The 20925-nt window shown below is 41.5% G+C and overlaps 1 protein-coding gene across 1 annotated transcript in view; it reads right to left on the bottom strand.

Annotated features, from left to right (window-relative positions):
• Positions 1–20925, bottom strand: part of TANC2 (tetratricopeptide repeat, ankyrin repeat and coiled-coil containing 2) — a 291625-nt gene that overhangs the window by 13309 nt on the left and 257391 nt on the right. The window contains exons 12-21 of the mRNA XM_081791317.1: positions 19079–19138; positions 17615–17747; positions 16935–17205; positions 14575–14668; positions 8005–8138; positions 6690–6813; positions 2326–2501; positions 1878–2010; positions 1296–1325; positions 370–461 (exon numbers count right to left, since the gene is read on the bottom strand). Of these exons, the coding sequence (XP_081647443.1) occupies positions 370–461; positions 1296–1325; positions 1878–2010; positions 2326–2501; positions 6690–6813; positions 8005–8138; positions 14575–14668; positions 16935–17205; positions 17615–17747; positions 19079–19138 (1247 nt within the window). The remainder of the gene's footprint in view (positions 1–369; positions 462–1295; positions 1326–1877; positions 2011–2325; positions 2502–6689; positions 6814–8004; positions 8139–14574; positions 14669–16934; positions 17206–17614; positions 17748–19078; positions 19139–20925) is intronic.

Genomic DNA, 20925 nt, shown 5'->3' with positions numbered 1-20925 from the left:
AGTCATGTGCTCTTCTGACTGAGCCAGCCAGGCAGCCCCTGACACAGTACTATGTATCTGTACTACATAATTTGACTTGTCCCATGAGTTTCCAGCAGATTCCATGCAGAATCTATGTAACTACCTATTAGTAACTAGGTAAAATTTGGTGTTTAAATTGATCAGCTGCAGGCTTATGTAGGCTACTTTTGCTCTCTTGTTGGGAAATTTAAAACTCAGGATCCTCAACTTATGAGCCCATCACTGAGGTATGGCATTCTCCCTCTGCCTCTAGAGACAAGGATGAGAGTGTCAAGACTTTAGTAGATTCTACATATAGAAAACAGTCAGTGGCTGCTTTGAGGAAACTTTGTTCCTTCCTCCTCTCACCTTATAAAACATGTCCCCCTCTTCCATCAGCTTGCTCAACAGGATGATCATGATGTCTGGTTTGGAGGTGGCCATCGCCCATGTGGCTGGACCTGTAGTGTACAGGATGCATGATGGGTAAAAAACTCAGACAATGTAAGGGTGGTAGGAAGCTAGGTGAAAAAAACATCCTGGGGGAATTTCTGCTGAGAGAACAACTTGCTCCACAACAATTTCCTCATCTTTCAGACCTGGGAGTATCTTAGGGACTCCCACTGCCAAGAAGCTGCGTTGGATTTGTATTCACCTTAAAATAAGAATATCTGAACTGTCTGAGCCTGCACCACAGGAGGGCAGCAAAGCCTGTGTGTTGTATTTGGGCAGGCCATGGCTAAGTCTGGAGTTATTTTAAATAAGGTAATCGGGAGAAAGAGTTTGCATTAAATGTCACCACAAGATTTAAAAAATCCAAAAAGGGCAATTTATTTTAGAACCTGGGACTCAAAATCCCTAGCTGTTTAGTCTCTTAATTTAAAAATCTGTACTTTGCAGAAGGGGAACCATTAAAGATTCTAAAGGCTCCCTTAATTTGTAAGTATCAAATAGGCCTCCCTGGGATTTACTCTGAAGCAGGAGTACAATTTGAATGTCAAAAGATGTGAAACAAGCCAACATTACTGAGGACGACTTTACCCACAAAGAGAAAGAAGAGGTTAAATTGATTAGTTTATAGACACCTGAATTATTTACCAACTAAGCTTTTCAGGGTTAGTTATCAAAAGTTCAAGTTATTCTCTACAACAGTCATTAAAAAAAATCTTCTTTTAAGGTGAAGTAAATTAAAAGATTAGAGGTGTAGGGAACTCATGCAGGCTAAATCAAAGAGGAGAAGGCAAAGCTGACCAAGCCATCAGACCACGCCTGATGCTGACAGCGGTGAAATATACCTCGTGGGCGACTCGGTAACGTCTGACAACCTTCAAAGAAAGGAGAAAACAAAAAGTTGTAGGAGAGGAAAAAAAAATGGATGAAGGTGAAAAAAAAAAAAAAAAGAAGGAAAAAGCAGCAGTGAGAGGCAGGCAGCAAAAAAGCCAGCATATCAGCCAACCCTTGCCTACAGGTCTGTGGGATGGGGGAGCAGGTGGGACAGCAGCAGCAGGGACTGCAGAGTCGGAAGCACATACAGAGCAAGGGAAAGCAGAGGCTCAGGGCAGCGCAGGGATCGAGGATGCTCACAGGGCGGGGCTGGCACAGAGGCATTAGCACCAAGATGTGCTTAGAGTAGCCTCCCGGTCAAGGCTACGTGGGGCATGGCAGATAACCATGTGATTCTGGACACAGAGTAGTGTAGACCATGGCTCAGATGGTGCTTGCTCTGGGCCAAGAGCCTTTCTGTTCACTTGGACAATAACTGGGCCAGGGCAGAGGGGAAACTACACACACTCACACCAAACACCCAGGGCGGCCAGACCACTGGACCAGTCTGGCCCCTGGGCACAGATGGTCAGCACCTTATTCCTTTCTCCTACCTATCTTGGCTCCTTTCTTCAGAAGAGTGACAACAACAGAAGTGTTCCGGCACCCCACAGCCCTGTCCAAAGGGCGCATTCCGCTATAGTCAACATGCTCGATCATGGCCCCGTGATCCACCAGGAACTGGACCTAGGACATGGATCAAGGAGAACAGTTAACACAAGTGCAAGGGCTCAGCGCTGCTCCACTGAGTCTGGCTGCTGCCTGGACTTTATTTAACCACAAGTCTAAACCAGGCTGGGACCATGGTATTTACAGGCCATTCCTGTATTCTTCGTCTTTAGTGGTGTTTTGAATACTCCTGTCCTCTAGCAAGTAGGGATTTGAGAACCTTCTATCAGGAATCATCTACATGTTATTCTACCCTTAACCCTAGATAACATTATGGACGGAGAACCTTCCCTAAGATCCCTATGACCCAGAGGCTTGTTTAAAGGCACTCACCACCTCGGCATCACCATAGAAAGCTGCCAGATCCAATGGGGTGCGGCCATTCTTGTCAGCATGGTCCGTAGCGGCTCCATTATCCACCAGAGAACGTACTACTGAGAGATGACCCTTCAAACAAGCCCAGCTGAGGGCTGTCAGCCCTTCTTTGTCCATGAGAGCAATGGAGGCACCTACAAGAGTAAGTATTAACACAAGCCTGAGGAAACCCAAAAAACATGAAAATTCAGAGCAGGAGGGAAAGCTGGTACTTAAGGTGTAAGCTCTGCCAACGCACAGCTTTGTTTCTGGTATGTGAGTGGTCTTTCAATAAAACTGTTAAAAAAAAATGATCCTACAAGCTTTCAGTAGAAGAGAGCCCAGTCGTTTTTACTGGGTATTCCAGGTCCTCCACAATCTACCCCCAAACTTCCTCTCTATGCTTAAGTTTCATTACATTACACCACTGGGAAAATCCTCTACTTGGGCCGAATGGATGTGCTCACTGCCTCTAGACTCTCCCACAATATTCTGTATCCTCACTTTTGGTCATGTTTGCTTTCTCATGGGAAATCTTTTCCTTCCCCATGACCTGCCTCACTTCTACCCATTCTCTAGCAACCATTTCAAAATCCCCCTATTTCCAGGAAGCTTCTGATCACTGTTACCTCATCTTGAATCTGCATAACATATGTCACCTTATTCCGTTATTAATCTTTTTTTACGTATCCTACTTGCATGTAATAAATTCTCGATGAATGTTTTCAGAACTCAGCAAAAGTCTTCCATTTGTAGTAGTATAAACTCCTAGAGAGGATCTTGTAAAACAGGAGGAGCTCAGTACATGTTTATTATTGGTGATAGTACCAGGCCACTTTCTCCCTCTCTAGAATGTGGGGGAAATGAACTCACGGGAAGAGCCTGAGCCCAGGCCACAAGGAAATTCAGAGTTTAATTAAACTTGTCAGCCTTCAGTGATCCCATCCCCACTCTCTTAGCCTCTTTGGTATTCTACATCTGTTTCTCTTCAACATTTGTATTTTCATCTCTAAGGATCAAGCACACTTGATACACTGTTTTGTAATTAGTCTAAAATTCAATATACATTTGATTCTTAGACTAGACTGTAAGCTCTTGGATGGCAAAGAGCCTGTCATTTCCTGGCTAGTTGTGAAGAGTACCTAAGACAATTCTTTTCACACAGTTGCCATGTTATACTAACTAAATTAGGATCAGCTTACTGCATACAGAATACTTTCCAGGCTGCCTCCTCAGCTGGACAGGATTCAGATGTGAGATGTGCCACAGCTGGGCTCAGGGTCTACTTGGCAGTTACCCGCCCTATCACCTTTGTATCCCTAGAGGTCAGGCAACCAGACTCTGTGGCTTTCCACAGCAGGATGAAGGGCTAGAAGGTACCATACCTCTAGCCCTTATGACAGCCATTTATGTATAGGGTTATCTTGTCATATATTGCAATTAAAACACTGACTCTAACACAGAATGGATTTGAATGTGGGACAGAACCTAAGGAGTTTTCTCAGATGCAACATCTATAAATTCCCTGGACAGAGCCTCCATTGGTGGAAGAAGCAGGATAAGAACGTTCTAGATGTATGTTACAGATAAGCTGACCTTCCATAGAAGAGGAAAGCTGGAATTTAAGAAATTAATTGGAGATACACATGAAATAAACGCGTATATTCAATTTACATCCAAAATTCAGTATGTAATCTTCCTCTTCTCTCTTTTCTTTCGTTTGCAGTTAATGGAATTACACCTCTTCCAAACATCCATTTTAACATTCTGGAGTTAGCTTCAACTCAACTACCCTTCCTACATGTAATTGCTCTTTATATCCCAAATCATTTTTTGCACTTGGCCTTTCTGTTCTATTCTAACAGCTACTGCACCTGGATTAGCGCCTCATTACTTCTCATCTATTCTATTACAATGCTTCCTAATTGATCCCCTGGTCCACTCTAATTTCTCCATCAAATCTACTATTCACACTACTTCCAGAGTGATTTTTTTTAAAGCACAACTCTGGCATCAATTCTCTTTTAAAAAACCTTGAAAGGCTCCCCATTGCCTTCAGAATTAAGCCAAAACCTCTTTTAATCTGTTCCTTTTCAGTTTCTTTCCACATACGTTTCCAATTTTACTTCCCAAGAGCCGTCATGAGTTCACTGGACAACTCGCATATTTCTTTAAACCTGTTGTGTGTTGGTTCTCCTCCCTAACTTTTCATTTACGATCCCCTCCCTAAAACAAAACATTTTTCCTAGTCACCTTTCAAGGTCTGCCCTTTCCTAACTGAAATACCTTTATGAGAGCTCTTAGGATTCTTGGCTTTTCAGGTATTTTTGTTCCATTCCTTCCTTCCCAGATTACAGACTCTTAGAGGGCACAGACTTATAGTGTGTTAGTTAAAAGAAAATCACTCACTGGCATATCACTAGAATAGTGTTCTGCGAATAATGTGGGCTACATACCTGTTTGTAGGGTTTGTTGCTTTAGTGGAAGTCTCTGAATTAAGTGTGAAAAAATGAAATACTGTAGATCCCTGACTCATGATGGTTTGACTTACAATTTTTCAACTTTACGATGGTGTGAAAGTGATTCGCATTTAGTAGAAACCATCCTGCGAATTTTGAATTTGGACCTTTTCTCAGGCTAGTGACGTGTGGGGACGGTGCTCTCTTGTGATGCTGGCTAATATCCGTGAGCCGCGGCTCGCCGGCAGCTGCACTAGCATGAGGGTTAACGGCGGATACACTTCTAACCATTCTGGGCCCACACAGCCATTGTTTTTCACATTCAGTACAGTATTCAATAAGCTATACAAGATATTCAACTCTATTATACAGTAGGCTTTGTGTTAGATGATTTTGCTCAACTGAAGGCTGATATAAGTGTTCTGAACACGTTTTAGGTTGGCAATGCTATGCTATTATGTTCTGTAGGTTAGATGTATTAAATGCATGCTGGACTTAAGATATTTTCAACAAGATATTTTAAACTTGAGTTTATCAGGACGTAACCCCATCATAAGTTGAGGAAGGTCAGTAGTACAAAGACCAGCATGTCTGCAATGGTAAGGGAGAACAAATCTCTGGAATCTGTGTCTGATAAGCTTCTATTGGCATGTGACAGACACTGTGCAGTGATCTGAAGGTTATCAGTGGCTGAAGAGGTCCTGCCTTTTCCAGCAGACTTGGGTTGTTCTGGGACATTTACTCATGCCACATCTTATCCTGAGAATCTAGGTACGCCCCTTTTTCTCCCCCAACCCCTTCTTGCCAGAAGTGAGGATAGATATCATGAAACCAGACTTGTTTGTTGGCTTGTATTGGGGAAGCAAGAACCACTTTGTACACTGGAAGAGCAGTTCTCTGGTTCAGACCCAGTGTTATGAGTCTGAGGCTGTGGAAACAAACAAATCTTTGGAGGATATAGCTAAAGACCCAATAAGTCTTTGGCTGAGTTTTAGTTTGAAATCTTAGAAGAAACCTTGTTTTCTTCCTAACTCAACTACCTGCTGTTGTGCTGGCCTGGGTGTGATTCTTCAGGGGGCTGTTTTCCCTGAAGTGTGCATGCCCACAGATGTAATTATCGATGTTTAGGTCCAGTTTGCTTAGAGGGAAGGCTATCTGGAATGGAATCATTAGGCTCCTCACAATCTACTACCTTCTGCTTCATGTGAATGCTCAAACTCCACCAGATGGTACTGTAGAGTCACGTGCGACTTTCCCACGATAGAAGTCCACCATCACGCACCTCTGTTTTGTACAGGTGATTGAGGTCAGAGCAATCAAAAGGAGCCTGAAACGCTTTTGAAGGCGGTGTGACTATAATCTGCTTTATTATTTCCCATTCACCAGGAGTATATGAATGTTGGTTAATGTCAAAGGAGTTTATTACAACAGGAAAATAATAATATCCTGATTTCTCATATAGGGTCCCACTGTCAGCAACCGTCTTAATCTCTGTCTGCCTCCTCTGGATACAAGAAAAGTATTAGTTGTGCAGGCCTACAAGATAACTGATAAAGAAAAACTGCAGTCTTTGGAAGATGAACATCTGCTGAGTGTATATTAAAAAAATCAAAGTTTGAAGATTACAGATTTGAGTTAAAGAACTTAGAATATGTTAGTTTGATTAGAATACCAAAAATCCCTCAAGCCATAAAGAAACAAAGACTATCAGAGTGAAAGGGTCCGACTGTATCCAAGAGGAGAGGAGACAGACCTTCATATTTTAACCAACTAGATGAATAGTATCTATTCTTAACATCTCTTAGACTCCATCACTGGAAATCATGAATTCCTTGGGTTGCTATAGGCACTGACCATCCCCAGCTCTGGGATCCCAGGACTGACCTTGTGCAAGTAGAAAGTCCACAGTTCCTAGATGGCCTTCAGAGGCAGCCATCATCAGCGGGGTACGACCCTGCTTGTCTGCCATGTTGACATCAGCGCCATGGGTGAGTAAAAGATCAACAATCTGCAAATGCAGAGAAACAGGGACAAATTATCCAGGAAGAGCTGCTGGGCAGACACATGCATGTTGTTGCCTACACTGTGGAATCTTGTCCCGCTGTACAGGTGAGTCACCTCTGCATGTAACTTTCTGCTGCAAGAACTCCCTCTAGTGTCTGCACAGTGCTAGTACCACGTGATTTGATGTCTGACTCTTTAAAGGATAGCCACATGAAAATCCAACTGTGTATTTCTGACTCAGCCCCTGAGTAAAAGAGAATTTAAGATAAAAAAGGCCAACACGTAGACAAAGATGATCTCATAATGGGAGCTCCAACATAAGTCACTACTTATGCCAGTGCCCTTTTATTGATCTGTAGGGGTTGTAAGCCTACCTGCGGTGAATACTTACGACTGAAGGGAATATAATAAAGTGTCCTTGATAACTCTTTAATACTGTTTGGCTTCTAGAGCCTTTTTTTCTACACAAATACTTCCAAAGATTAATACCAATATGCTTTCTTTTCCATCCTAAGTGTATAAATTAGCATTTATCTGGAATTCAAACATCTGGAAAGACTGCATAGCTAGAACTTACAAACACCACATTTTCTTTTGGCAAGCCTGAGATACCTGCAAGCAAGCTAGCAGGGGTCTGCTGGGGTATAAACCTTCCAGAGAACCTGTGGATACTGTGAGGTATGAGAAGGAGTCACTCCATGACCAGGCCAAAAGTAGCTAGTCCTTCTATACAATATAGATCATGATGTTTAAAAAAATTTTTTTAAACATTTATTTATTTTTGAGAGAAAGAAAGCACAAGCAGGGAAGGGGCAGAGAGATTGAGAGACACAGAACTGGAAGCAGGCTCCAGGCTCTGAGCTGTCAGCATAGCGCCTGATGCGGGGCTCAAACCCACCAACTGTGAAATCATGAGCGGAAGTTGGATGCGTAACCGATTGAGCCACCTAGGTGCCCCCCGCCCCCCGCTTTCTTAAAATTTTTTTGATGATTTTTTTTTTAATGATGATGATTCTGAATGTTAACTTTCTGACATATTCTCAGTTAACCAGAATATTAATAACAAAGGCCCAAGTCGTCAAACCTGATGATGGCTGAGTAACCCAAACTTTGTGATTTTTTTGCTCTCGGCCTCAGAGGGCCCTGTCTAGAACTCACCCCTATGTGAGGGATTGGAAGTAGCTGCCCTGCTTACCTGCCAATGGCCCTGGCGGACAGTGCTGAATAGGGGCACTGCCCCTCGGCGGTTTGGCTGGGCCACTGCTGCCCCCTGTTCCAAGAGCAGACGACATACCTCCAGTTTGCCCCTTCCAGCTGCAGCTGTCAGTGCTAAGGGCAGAGAACACAGACTGAGAACAGGTGGGGCTTGTCCTCTCTAGCCCTCTATGTTAAGCACAGAAGTATATCTGTGTTTGATTAATGTAACTGCTACTTTACCTCCAAGAATAATGATATTAGCCACTTTTACCATGAAGGAAAAATTTTTAACATTTATTTGTTTTTGAGAGACAGAGAGAGACAGAGTACAAGTGGGGAAAGGGCAGAGAAAGAAGGAGACACAGAATCCGAAGCAGGCTCCAGGGTCTGAGCTGTCAGCACAGAGCCCAACGTGGGGCTCAAACCCAGGAACCCTAAAATCATGTCCTGAGCCAAAGTTGGATGCTTAACCAACTGAGCCACCCAGGCACCCTTCCACGAAAGAAACTCTTAAAGAAAAATCATCAATAAAATCACATTTAAATGGGCTCACAATATATGGAGACAACTGTAATAATAAACTTATGATTAAACTTACTTGGTTTCATTTTTCCTACCTAGCCTGTCATCCCTGCTTTCGACCTCCCTCTTTTTTGGTACCTCTTCACTACAAACCTTTCACGGGTCTATCTATGCCTGGGTGGGATGCAGACAGAAGGGCCTTTGCAGAGTAAGGTCTATTTTAGAATTAGTCAGGAACCACTTCTGGCCAACCTCTACTCCTGGACCCTTAAACCTAAAGAACTAAAGTCAGGATCTGCAGGTCACAGGGGCTTGGGCCAGTTTTCATTTTTTTTTTTCTTCATTAGCTGAGACAGAAGTTTCTAGTACATTTGCAACTATTTTCATATGAGGGTCAGAACTGTTCAAGGTAATAGTCTTAAAGATGAGAGAAGAGGTATAACAAAGGTTCTTCTGAATACAAAATAATGGAATCACAGATTAAAAAAAAATAGCTACAGCAACTATAAGGGACACAGAAAGAAACTTAACATTCTTCTTTCTGGGCTGCTGTCCATCGTTCATGATCTTTGATAGAGTAGGGGGGAGTCCATGGGTGCCGATTTCATTCTTTGAGTACGGTTTCAATAGTTGCAAGAAGGATTTGGAGATATACTTTCTACTAAGTCCATAATTTTTTTAATATATATTTTTTTAACGTTTATTTTTTTGAGAAAGAGAGAGAGCACAAGACAGAGAGAAGGGGACAGAGGATCCAAAGAGGGCTGTGCACTGACAGCAGAGCCTGATATGGGGCTCAAACTTGTGAACTGCAAGATCATGACCTGAGTCAAAGTCTGACATTCAACCGACTGAGCCACCCAGGTGCCCTATTAAATCCATACTTGAACAAATAAAAATTTTTCATTTGACCATGGGGTCTCAAATGCATAGGTTCAGTGTTTTAAAAAGAATGCGGATAGAGTCAATTTTCCCAAATTGACTTGGAAAACTGATGTGGTGATCAGCAAGTCTTTCCTTTATTATGGCTACCTACTCCAAAGACAAATCAGAAAGAGACAATATTTGGTAAGTGCAGATAATATTTCAGTGTGCAAATGTTGGTATCTAATCAGGGAAGCAACAGAAATTCAAATCAAATGGTCACTTGAAATTTTTTTCATTGAAGGCAATCTGTGGCATTTTTGCCTTTGGGCTTGGTCAAATTCATCCACAGTTAACTCATATGCAAAGCCAAACTAACTACCTGTAGTTTCCACTAAGATAAACTTCAAGTGATCTTTTCTTCCCTCAAGGATAAGAAGGGCTTATGAAGAAAAATGTGACAGTTTTAGAAGATGTATTCACTCAAACTAGATGTATCTATGCCTTGTCTTATGTGTATTTTCAGTTTTATTTTTGAACTGCTAACACTGTCATTTCTGTCCTATTCCTCACAGGAGGGTAGTGGCTTATCTGAGATGAGGGTCATTTCCAAGCCCTGAATGAGTGAATATAGGTATCAGTGGGTATGATTATTTACTTGAAGTTTTGTCTCTTGTTCCTTACATCAAGGTGATCTTCCCTCTTCGCCAAGTTCATATATCTAACAGTTCAGGAAAAACAACAACAACACTGGAATTCTTGGGTGAGAAAATAAGAGTGGCTTAAGAACTTGACTGGAAATCATGTTGTACACCTTTAAGTTTACACATGTTATGTGAAAATTATATCTCCATAAAACTGGAAAAAAAAAGAACTTGACTGGGGTAGACACTTGTTAGGAATCTTAAGAATCATCTTGTTGGTACATAAAATAAATGGGAAATTTTCTAACTCTTACTTTCTGATTCCATTTAAAGTAGCTATGAGGTGATAGGGCTGCAGCAAACCTCCCTTTTAATCCCCTGGGTATGGTGGGGGAGGGTAAATACATTCTTTTTCATGGAAGAATTTATAGCCTGCTGGAGAAAATATAGACAGTATTTCAGAATCAAGCCTTTCACCCATGATGCCAGTTTATAGAACACTGTTGAGAACGTACAACCAGTGCCCATCTTGAAAGCTAAAATTTATATTGTTCACTCTAACCTGGAGTTAGACTGCTCTGGCTGGCCCATTTCAACTCACTGGATAACACATTTATATGAGAAGGAATGTTCCATTTGGCTTTTTTCTTTGTTGTATCATCTCTGTTGCTTAGGTTATGATGTAATTTGGCAGGAATCTCCAGCTGATAGCTGGACATGGCCATTAACACAGCTGGCCAATTTCATCTCAGAACAACACAACTATGTAAAATGGGATCTGTATTTTTCAAAATCCAAGAGCAAAAAACTGCTCTGGCTGGATTTTATAGAAGTCTTATCAGAAACTGTTAAAACTTTTTGAAAGAAAGAAGATTAAGGTAAAGCCAGTTCTATAAAACAACAAACTGATTCTTAGAGCAAACAGCAGTTTGGAGCCAAATCTCCTCCTAAAAGACCAGTAACAGAATTTGTTCCGTAGCCTGTCAGCATCTGATGAGATTATCTGACATAAATGGTCTTTTTTTCAAAGTGAAACATCTAAGGAGTCTAACGAGGCAGACAGGATGCAACTCAGAGTTGGGAAAATAGCCAAAGTCTCCTTGGATGGGATGGTGACACTAAGCAGAATGCAGCAAAGCAAATGGCTCTTCTGTTTATCTATTTTCAACCATGAAAGAACATAACACAGACGGGTCGTGCACGGCCAATGAGAGGGAGGTGGTTGGGGAGACATAAACTAATCACTGGTATCCAAAACAACATTAATTAAACATTTATTGAGCTATTTGTCAGACACTGACTGTCTCTGCTCTCAAGGAACTCAAGGTTGAGTAAGGATAACAGACAAATAAAAAATACACTACTATCCAGTGTATATGTTTTTGGAGGTAACGCAGAGAAAGAAGTGTCTGTGATCTTTAGGAAGAGATGTTAATCTGAGCTAAATGCTGAAAGAGAAATAGAAGACTTACAGGCATGCAAAGACAAGGCAAGGCATGCTAGGCACAGGGAGAGCACATAGGAAGTTCGCACTGATGTGGGAAACAACATGTTTATTGTTACTGGAGTTACTAGAGAAGCCAGGCAATAGATGAGGCTAGAGATCATGACTGGTCTTCTTAAGCTATGCTAAATCACTTCATTAATGGTTCAGGTGGTCAGTAAAGGGTAGTAAGCAAGAAAGTGACATAAACAGAGTGTGGCCCACAAAGATCACTTTGGCTGAAGTCACAAGGGAGATGAATCAGGAAAGGGTGACAAGATCAGCTAGGAGGCAGTTGCAGTAAGGCAGGCGAGGATGATAAGGGCATGAGTTATGGGCATCTTGTTTATTTTGTGAACCCTTGCTTCTTTTGGGTCATAGGATGGTTCAGGCCCTCCAGAGTTGCTAGAAGCTTTTAATGCTGGTCTTGGTCTATGCTCGTAAGACAAGGGAGAAGAGGGAGTGGTGAACAATATTGTCACCTTAACTGCTTTTCTTCTGTACTGTTCCATAAGAAGTCTATGGAAACCCTGTGGGATGGGAGGAGACCAGCCAGATGGTGAAGGGTGGATGTAGGCAGATACTATTTGGAAGGATAAAGAGGCTGCAAAAGGAGGACAAAGGCAACTAGGATATTCTATTGACCTGCTTTTAGAAAACCCACTATATAAAAATTATATCTCAGTTAATATTTCACTATATGCCAAGATAAACTTCACTGATTCTAAGATGCGCGTTTTTTCCCTTCACGTTTTAACAACTCTAAAATTGGGGTGAATTTCGCAAGTGATGTGATAATAAAGAATGGTGGCATTTGATAGGCTGAGGGTTTCTTTTTTTGTAGTAGCACAAAAAATAATGGCTATATAGTTTCTTGCAGTTAGCGGTGCCTTAGAATTGATATAGTAAATGATACAGATTGTTGGGAACATCACAACCACTGTATTTTCCTGAGGTAAAAATTGTGTTGTTCAGACCAGGGATGTAGGTACAAGACCCAACCAGCTGGCTGCAGGTCACAGACCTTCATTCTCTATATAAAGGGGACATATATAAGATTTTGCCATTGGAGAAATAAAACATCACAGTTCGATGGGTCTTTATAAACTGTAAATGACTATGTGCTACAAGGTAGAAAGGAACACGTACGTATATTTAGTAAATCCATCACTATAGACTGAAAAGCAACTCGTAGTCTCTTCAATATTAGTAGTGAAGGTGTAGGGACATTTTTACATAGTGCGAACATAATTTCCTAGAAAATTTTCTGAAGCCAAATAACTGTTTATAGATCTATAAGTTATATTACAAATGCATTTTATTCTAGCTCTATTTAAAAAGCATTTTATGTTTATAATGCTTAAATTATCTCAATAAATATCAAGTTAAACACAACATAATTCCGATTACAAGCAAATTGACATGAAGCTTGGATTTTTTTTTTTTTTTTACAATCTTGAGATATGGTCCATATTTAAATAAATTAATGTAGCAGACTTACTGGCACACCTTAAAATGATGAGATATTTAAAAAGACCAGAGGCCACACAGTTTTATTCTAATGAGAAACTCCTATCAATAAAAATAAGTCTTCCACTTGGTTCACTCCCTTCTTGAACATTTTTAAGAAATTCTTTCAAATACAGCACTAAAATATGCTTGATATTCATCACTATGATTACTAGTCTTACAATTCCTATCCCCTATCACCATCAGGCCATATTTATTTGTTTATTTATTTATTTTTTTGCCCTCCCCTGGGGTTCCACGTGGCTGGCCTGGCAACACAGTGCTGGGAAAGGTCGAACTACCGGGAAGTCCCAACATGTCCGTCCCTTCTGCAGCTCTGTTGCAACATACATACTCCAGAACTGCCGACATCCTGGTCAGTTCCTTCTCCTCAGTTTGTCCTCTAGCTTCCCGTAGGGGAGAGTCCTGGAGACAGCAGCTGTTTCCAGCTGCACAGTTTCCTTTAATCTGTCACGGGCTCTTAAGCTGCAGCTGCCTGGCATCTGTTCCCTTTGGCTCTTACAGAGGGAGGGATTGTTTGAGAAACAAATTCCTGAGCTCTGGACCATTCTACATGATGTTAAAGAAGCCATGAAACCTACCTATGATTTTTGCCATCAATGGAAATAAGACAATTTGATAGATAGCTCATTGTAAATTTTAAATGAATTCAAGTGCCTTCTTTATTTTTAGTAACATTCTGACTCTAACCAAAACACATACCCTTCTTGTTTAATAAAATATTCCCCCTAAATTGGCCATCTCAATATTGGTCTACCTCTGGCAAATATGATACGTATCTGCGGTGACTCTACAGCTTTCATTGCCCTGGTCTCATAAAAACACATGAAAGGTTACTAATGTTTCTCCAGATGTTCCAGTTTAGACTTGGGGGAAAGACAATAATCATTTCCTGCAAAGGCCACAAAGAAGAAACTTCTGTTTATGTGGTAAGTACCAAGCAATATAGAAATCTCTTGGCTACAGATCAGAAGGGACTGCCATGGGCTGTGCCTGAGAGGGTGGTCCCTTCATTTCGCATCCAGAGAGCAACTGTACTTGTAATGTAGCAGTGTAACCATGTCAGATACCACTCCGCCTGATAACACTTGGTTAAGCCGGAGGTATGGATACAAATTGAATCTCCCGGTTTACAACTGCAGGTGGAGCCATTTTGATGGGAGAAACATTTACACGTAACTACTGCAAGGATCACATAAAAGAGAGGCCACAAGTATTTTCTGCTCCGGTTTGGCACATTGGAAGGAAATTTTTAGTCTTTTAAAAATATTTGGCAACAAGAACACGGTAAAGTTTTGGTTGAAAGAAGACTCCGGTGCTAATGATATAGAGAATCCAAAGGGAAAGAGGAAGAAGGCCATTGCTTGACTTTTCACTTTGGCTGAATCAATCTCCAGTACAAAAGCCATCGAGATGGAGACTACCAAAGGTATACCGGAAGAAAAATCAGGGTGTGAGATGCAGACTGTCCCCACACAAATACAACACATTTATGAGAAAAGACAGTAATGTCCATGAGAAGTACCTGTCTCTCCCCAGAGACTGTCAAAGCTGTTGATCTGCGCTCGCTCTACTTCTTCTTCATCTTTTTCTGGAAGATCAAGCAGGTAGGAGACAATCTGAAACAAGAAGTTGTGTCAGCTCACACTTCAGGTGGGAAACTCTGCTACCAGCTCTAGCCTGTGAGGTTTGAAAGATACCTGGATGACCCAAGGGTGACAAGATCTCTTGCACACGAAAGAAATCAGAACTGACTATCCCAGCCAAGAAACCCAAAGCTTCCATGATGAGCATCTGTTTTATCGGGTACGGTTTTTTTTTTCAAAAAAAAATTGTTAATGTTTATTTATTTTTGAGAGAGAGACAGACAGAGCATGAGAGGGAAAGGGAGAGAGAGAGAGAGAGAGAGAGAGAGAGAGAGAGAGAGAGAGGGAGACAGAGAATCCAAAGCAGGCTCTATGCTCTGAGTTGTCAGCACAGAGCCCAATGTGGGGCTCGAACTCATGAGTTGTGAATCATGACCTGAGCCGAAGTCAGATGCCCAACTGACTGAGCCACCCAGGTGCCCCTATCGGGTACGGTTTCTATGTTTCTCTTCAACACCACTCATTTACATAGCATGTGGCTTTTAAAACATTTTTTATTCCTCGTATTTAAGTTGAAGAAGCAAGCCCTCATTCTCTCAATAAAAATACCAATAAGTAAAGAGAAAATACTAATCAATCAATAAAAACCAGAAAGCAAATATGGAGAAGATCTAGGGCTGTATTTCATCAGAGTACAGCAGTGATGATTTTTTCCTCTCAGAAATACCAAGACAGCTGTGGGGACAGCAAAGGGAGAATGACTACTGACATGAAAGCAAAAGTGACAGCTGTTTCCAGGGATCTGTCTGTAGAGAGAGCTCACAAACCCACTGATATTAAATATTCCAGTTTTACTTAATATCCCTTCGGTGGCACATCAGGTCAGTGGGCAGGGTAGCTGTGTCATTGCAGCAGCCCGTGCCCCGTGAGCCAACAGTTACTGGCCCGTGACAGCCGAGCATTGCATTGCCAGTTTTGTAAGCCGGTTGCTGAACGAAGGTGTTTGTTTAAAGTTAGGTAACAACCAACTACATTATATTAAAAACAAAGGTTAAAAATACAAAATTTCATGACTTCTTAATTATTTAACTACATTGTGCATTGTCTGTACTCCTGATCGTGTCTGTCTGGTGGAGACAGCACACAGTGGTGGTGCTGTGTCTCTCTGCATCTCTTCACAACCCTGTGCTCAGGGCTGTCACATGGGTCACTCTACATCAGCTGCGGTGGGAGAATTTACACCTTGGAAACTGGCAGACATTTCACATCAAGAGTTGATTTACTGCTAAAGCTCCAAGAGGTTCCAGTTTAATTAATATAATTGGTATGAGGGTAAGTAGTAGTTTAACATAGATCACATATCAGATTTAATGACAATAAAATTGGGAAAAGAGAAAATTGGGAGTGTAGCTCCATTTGTAAATGATTGCTGAGATGCAACCACAGGTTGACTTAAGATATGAATTTCACAAAAATCGAGCATTTCATTAGAATTATTGTATATTTCATTATTTGTAGACTGTGTGCTATGTGTTCTTCATAGCCGTAAAATTTACACTAATTTTAAGTATGTACGTACACACACACACACACACACACACACACACACACACACTTCTGCTCCACTACACTACCCTCTTGGATCTTGGAGCTAGATGTTAAACATTTTCTGGCAAGTATCAATTGCATATATTTGCCACTATATTATTACTATCAGTAATAAATAAATTAGCAAAAATACAGTTTGTACAGTGTTTAACAGTTTTCAAAAGCACCTTTCGTACCAGCTTTGTAAAAAAAAGTATTTATTAGACCCATTTTCCTGACGGGAAACTAAAGTTCTAAGAGATTAGGTAAATTACCCAAGGTCCAGAGAGAATGAGTAGCAAACTGGGACTCAAACCTGGTCCTTCTGAGATTTCAAATGTTGTGCTCTTCCCTTTCCAAACTGCCTCCCCATGTGAATGCAGGTCAGTAAATAATCCTGAGGAGCCCAGTGTCACTGTCTGTTATATCAGAGTGGCAAGATGGGGAGGAATTAGACTAGCCGATTTCCAAAGTACTTTCCAACTCTCAAGTGCTATATTCATAATTCTACATATGCTGGTATTTGAGAATTCAAGTGCTTCATGGAGTTCAATTTCCTATTCCTCAAAGCAGTGACCAAAAAGCTAATTCATATTAATTAGGCTGGTAATTTTATAATAATGCAACCCTTTTTAGCCTGTTTCCTCAGTCCTTCAATACACGGCTTGAAAAAAATCCCCCAAGTCCTCAACCTTATCACCTGTTTTCTTACCTCGGTGTAGCCCATGCTGGCTGCAGCGATGAGGGCCTGCTGGATGGCGTGGCTCTTCTTAAATACTCCTTGCTGCTGGCCGGCCATCGTCCAGTCACACTGAATCAAAAACTTGACAACCTCCAGATGACCTCGGAGTGCAGCATGGACCAAAGCGCACTGCCCATTCTTGTCCAAATGATCCACCTCGAGGGGAAGGACAGAGAAATGTGTGTGAACAAAGACTTGTGGCCGCACTTCTGATCCAGTCACACTGGCCCACTGCACACGACTACACTACCAAGAGTCATCCCTTCCCATATCCTGAACCACTCTCTAGAGAATATCTAGAAAGTTCTTGCCTACTCAGGCTAGATCATTGCTGAGCTGTAACTCTGGTAGATATCCCTCAGGGGAGAACTTCTTTTCATAAGGCCAGACTTTTGTTTTCACAGAAAAAGGGACCAAACAAACAAACAAACAAACAAAAACCCAACCAAAACTCCCAGCTCCAGCTTTGTTTTCCTGAGATACATTCTCCTTTGTCCTCAAATAGTTCTTTTCAGACCAAGATTTGAAAGACTGTAGTTCTGCTGGCACAAAAAACTGTCTTTGAAATCATGAAAGGGAAGAAAAACATTCTGAAGCTCACATTTTTTGGTCTTCCAAAGAAGCAAAATACCTCATATCATGAATCATACTTTTGACCACCAAGCTTTGGCGGAGGCCACTTCTTCCTTCCAACGGGAGGGCGGAATCTCAAGGATCTGGCCAAAATGGCTAGCGGTACTTGGAGCTTGAGGCTAGACCATGTTCCAATAGCAGCTTTGCTAGCTGCAGTGGTGGTTACAAGTGTAGGTTGAAAGAAGAGCCTGGTTAAGATCAGTCTACCATAAGGTAGCTACAAGTTTCAACAGAAGAGTAGCCTCGTCTGGCAGGCAGGCTTCCAGGGGTAGTTAGAGCACCTGAAACGTAAGTTCTCCACCTGGTTCTCCCCAGTTTTAGTTCCACCCGGCAATCTATTCAACAAATGTTTATTGAATGCCTACCATGTGCAAAGTACCACACAGGATGAAAAGGTGAGTAAGACAGTAAATATAGATTCTGTTCTCAAAGACTTTCAACCAAGGTAGGGCAGGTGCGACCAATATAAACAAAAGCCTATCCAACAAGGAATAATAAATGTCATATGGAAAGTAAAAGTGCAATAAAACTGGAGAGAATTCCCAGCTAGAATCAGGAACAGATTCTGAAGGAAAGGTGCTATAGTCTGAATGTTTTTGTCCTCTTGAATTGTATGTTGGATTTCTCACCCCCCAGTGTAATGATATTAAATGGAGAAGTGATCAGTGTCCTAATAGAAAGGTCGCAGAGAGCTTGCTTTCCCTATTCCACTATGGGAGGACATAGTGAGAAGGTGCTGTCTATAAACCAGGAAGCTCTCACCAGATGCCGGATCTGCTGGCACCATGGTCTTGAGACTTAGTTTCGGAACTGTGAGAAATAAATGTTGTCTATTAGCCACTCAGTCTACGGTATTTTGTCATAGCAGCCCCAACAGACTAAGAAAAGGCCCATCTCAACTGGCTGAGATAGTTAATGACTAACTCTAGTTGTTGTAAGGTAAGGCACATGAAGGGGAAGTTTCAACTACAAAGTTGAGAGGGTCTTTTGGGACCAGGGTACGGATACTTCTGAATGCCAGGCTAAGTTGTCTGAATTTTAATCAGTAGGTAATGGAGAGTCATTGAGAATTTTCATGTGCATACTGTATTTTCAAAAACTAAGAGGATGAATAAAACGTGTTTTGGCTCATTGGAGAAATGATTAATTCCTGGGCTGGGGCATTACTAGTAAACAATGAGTATGGAACATCTTGTGGTGCCATAAAGCACAGAAACACTCATAAAATAATTTAGTGGAAGTTGAAAGGATACAGGAACCAACTTGAGGGAGGTCCCAAAGGCCAAATCTTGGGCAATTTGAGAAAGAAAATAAATAATAATGGTAATGAGTTACATAGGTCATAACATAACATAAATAAAGGAACCCATAGTGCTATAAATAAATAATCCAATACATACACGGGGGAGAAGGGACAACTCTTCTTTACATTAAAATTCTAATTAATAAATGTTGAAGGAATGAGGGAAACAGAAACTCGCCATTAGGCAAAAACACCATAGCAATCATTATTGCAGCAAGAATCTCTGACAGGTGGGACCCTAAAATCAGTGAGCAAAAGCATAAGAAACAAGCTATCTGCCTAGTCTCAAAGCATATCCCTAAAAGATACTTCTTAATTACAAAGGGAAACACAGTGGCTTCAGAACTGAGAAATCTGGAAGGCACAGTCCTGCCCAAGGGAGAGAGGTTAGCATCCCTGGAACAGGGGATCTGACGATGAGGAAAGATCTATCTAAAAGATCTCTCATTGGGGTGCTTGGGTGGCTCAGTCGGTTGAGTGTCTGACCTCAGCTCAGGTCATGATCTCGTAGTTTGTGAGTTCGAGCCCTGTGTTGGGCTCTGTGCTGACAGCTCAGAGCCTGGAGCTTGTTTCAGATTCTATGTCTCCCTCTCTCTGCCCCTTCCCCACTCATGCTCTGTCTCTGTCTCTCAAAAATGATTAAATGTTAAAAAAAAATTTTTTTTTAAAGATCTCTCATCTAATGCTGAGAAAAGATCAACCTACAGATGAGGAACATTCTAAAAATAATAATATTCTACAAATAACTACAAATTCTTCAGTATTTTGGTGCTGATGCCATGGGAGAGAGTTTGAGGGTGGAGAAGACCAAAGGAGAGAATCTCCGTGAACAGTGTCATTAGGAGAAGGAAGAGAGAAGAGCAACCAGACAGGCAGGAAGGGAACCAGGCCTGTGCTACAAATTCTGGGAAACGTGTCAATATTGCCAACACTATGGAGAGGTTTAAAGGGGTGAGGAATGAGAAAAGTTACTTTACTTGGTGATTGGCAGTTGTTAACAACTTTTGAGAGTAGCTTCGGTTGAATGTCAAGAGGTTAGGTGTTTTGTTCGTTGGTTGGTTTTTAAAGATTTTATTTTTAAGTAATCTCTACACTCAACATGGGGTTCAAACTCACGACCCCAAAACCAAGAGTCACATGCTCCACTGACAGAACAAGCCAGGCATCTCCTCCGCCATTTTTTTTTAAGGAATATTTTTTATTAGGCCCTGAAAGAGATGAAAAGAGACTTTCTCTCTTTTTAAAAAGGATTTATCACTTCTAATTCTCACGGTGACCCTATTAATCCTTTTGATGGATGCATATAGTGAGACAGAGGTTAAATGACTCATCCAAGTGCTCACGGAAAGTAAGTGTAAATGTAGGCTTTGACCATGTGACGTTTGATCCCAAAGTTTTTTATTTTAGTGACTTAACTCCTCTTTCTTTCATGGAGGCCAGACTACAAGTGGTGAAGGGGCAGTGAGGAAGCAGGTAGAGACGGCTCATAGGACAGGATTGGTGGGTGTGGAAGGGAAGAGATGGAGTGGTGCTTCCAGTCAGCAGGAGGGTGGGAAGTTGCTGTCTGGGTTACAGGACACATTCATAGGTTTGTTGAGGATTCGGAAAGAGAATGAAACGAAATGTGAGAGAAGAGCAACACAGCGATAGAAAACACAGGTGGAGCCAAGTGCTCTGGAAAGGAAGGGAAGCACTTCCTCCTTTGAGGCAGCGGTGAAGCGAGCGTAGGTAAGGATTAATAGTCTTGAGATGAAGGCACATTGAGATGAACTCAATCTCGGTAATGTAGGAGGGCAGGAGAGGTTGGGGAGGATCTTGGGAAGAATGCAAATGATTTCCATATCTGCTCTGGGGAAAACGAGAGAGGGCTTAGAATGAGAATTGGGCCGTAGGGAAGATCCAACTGAAATCAGAATATGAGTGCAGCAGTAGTAACAAGGTCCAGTTGTTCTGTTTTTAGAGATGTTCATTCAAATGAGCAGGATTATAGGTGGACATTATAGGTCTGTGTCACAGTAAATATCT

The sequence above is a fragment of the Panthera onca genome, chromosome E1 (assembly GCF_046562875.1).
Source record: "Panthera onca isolate mPanOnc1 chromosome E1, mPanOnc1 haplotype 2, whole genome shotgun sequence".
In the NCBI taxonomy this organism is placed as follows: domain Eukaryota; kingdom Metazoa; phylum Chordata; class Mammalia; order Carnivora; family Felidae; genus Panthera; species Panthera onca.
Note: the sequence above shows the minus strand (reverse complement) of the source record. Positions and strands in the feature narration are given on the sequence as shown.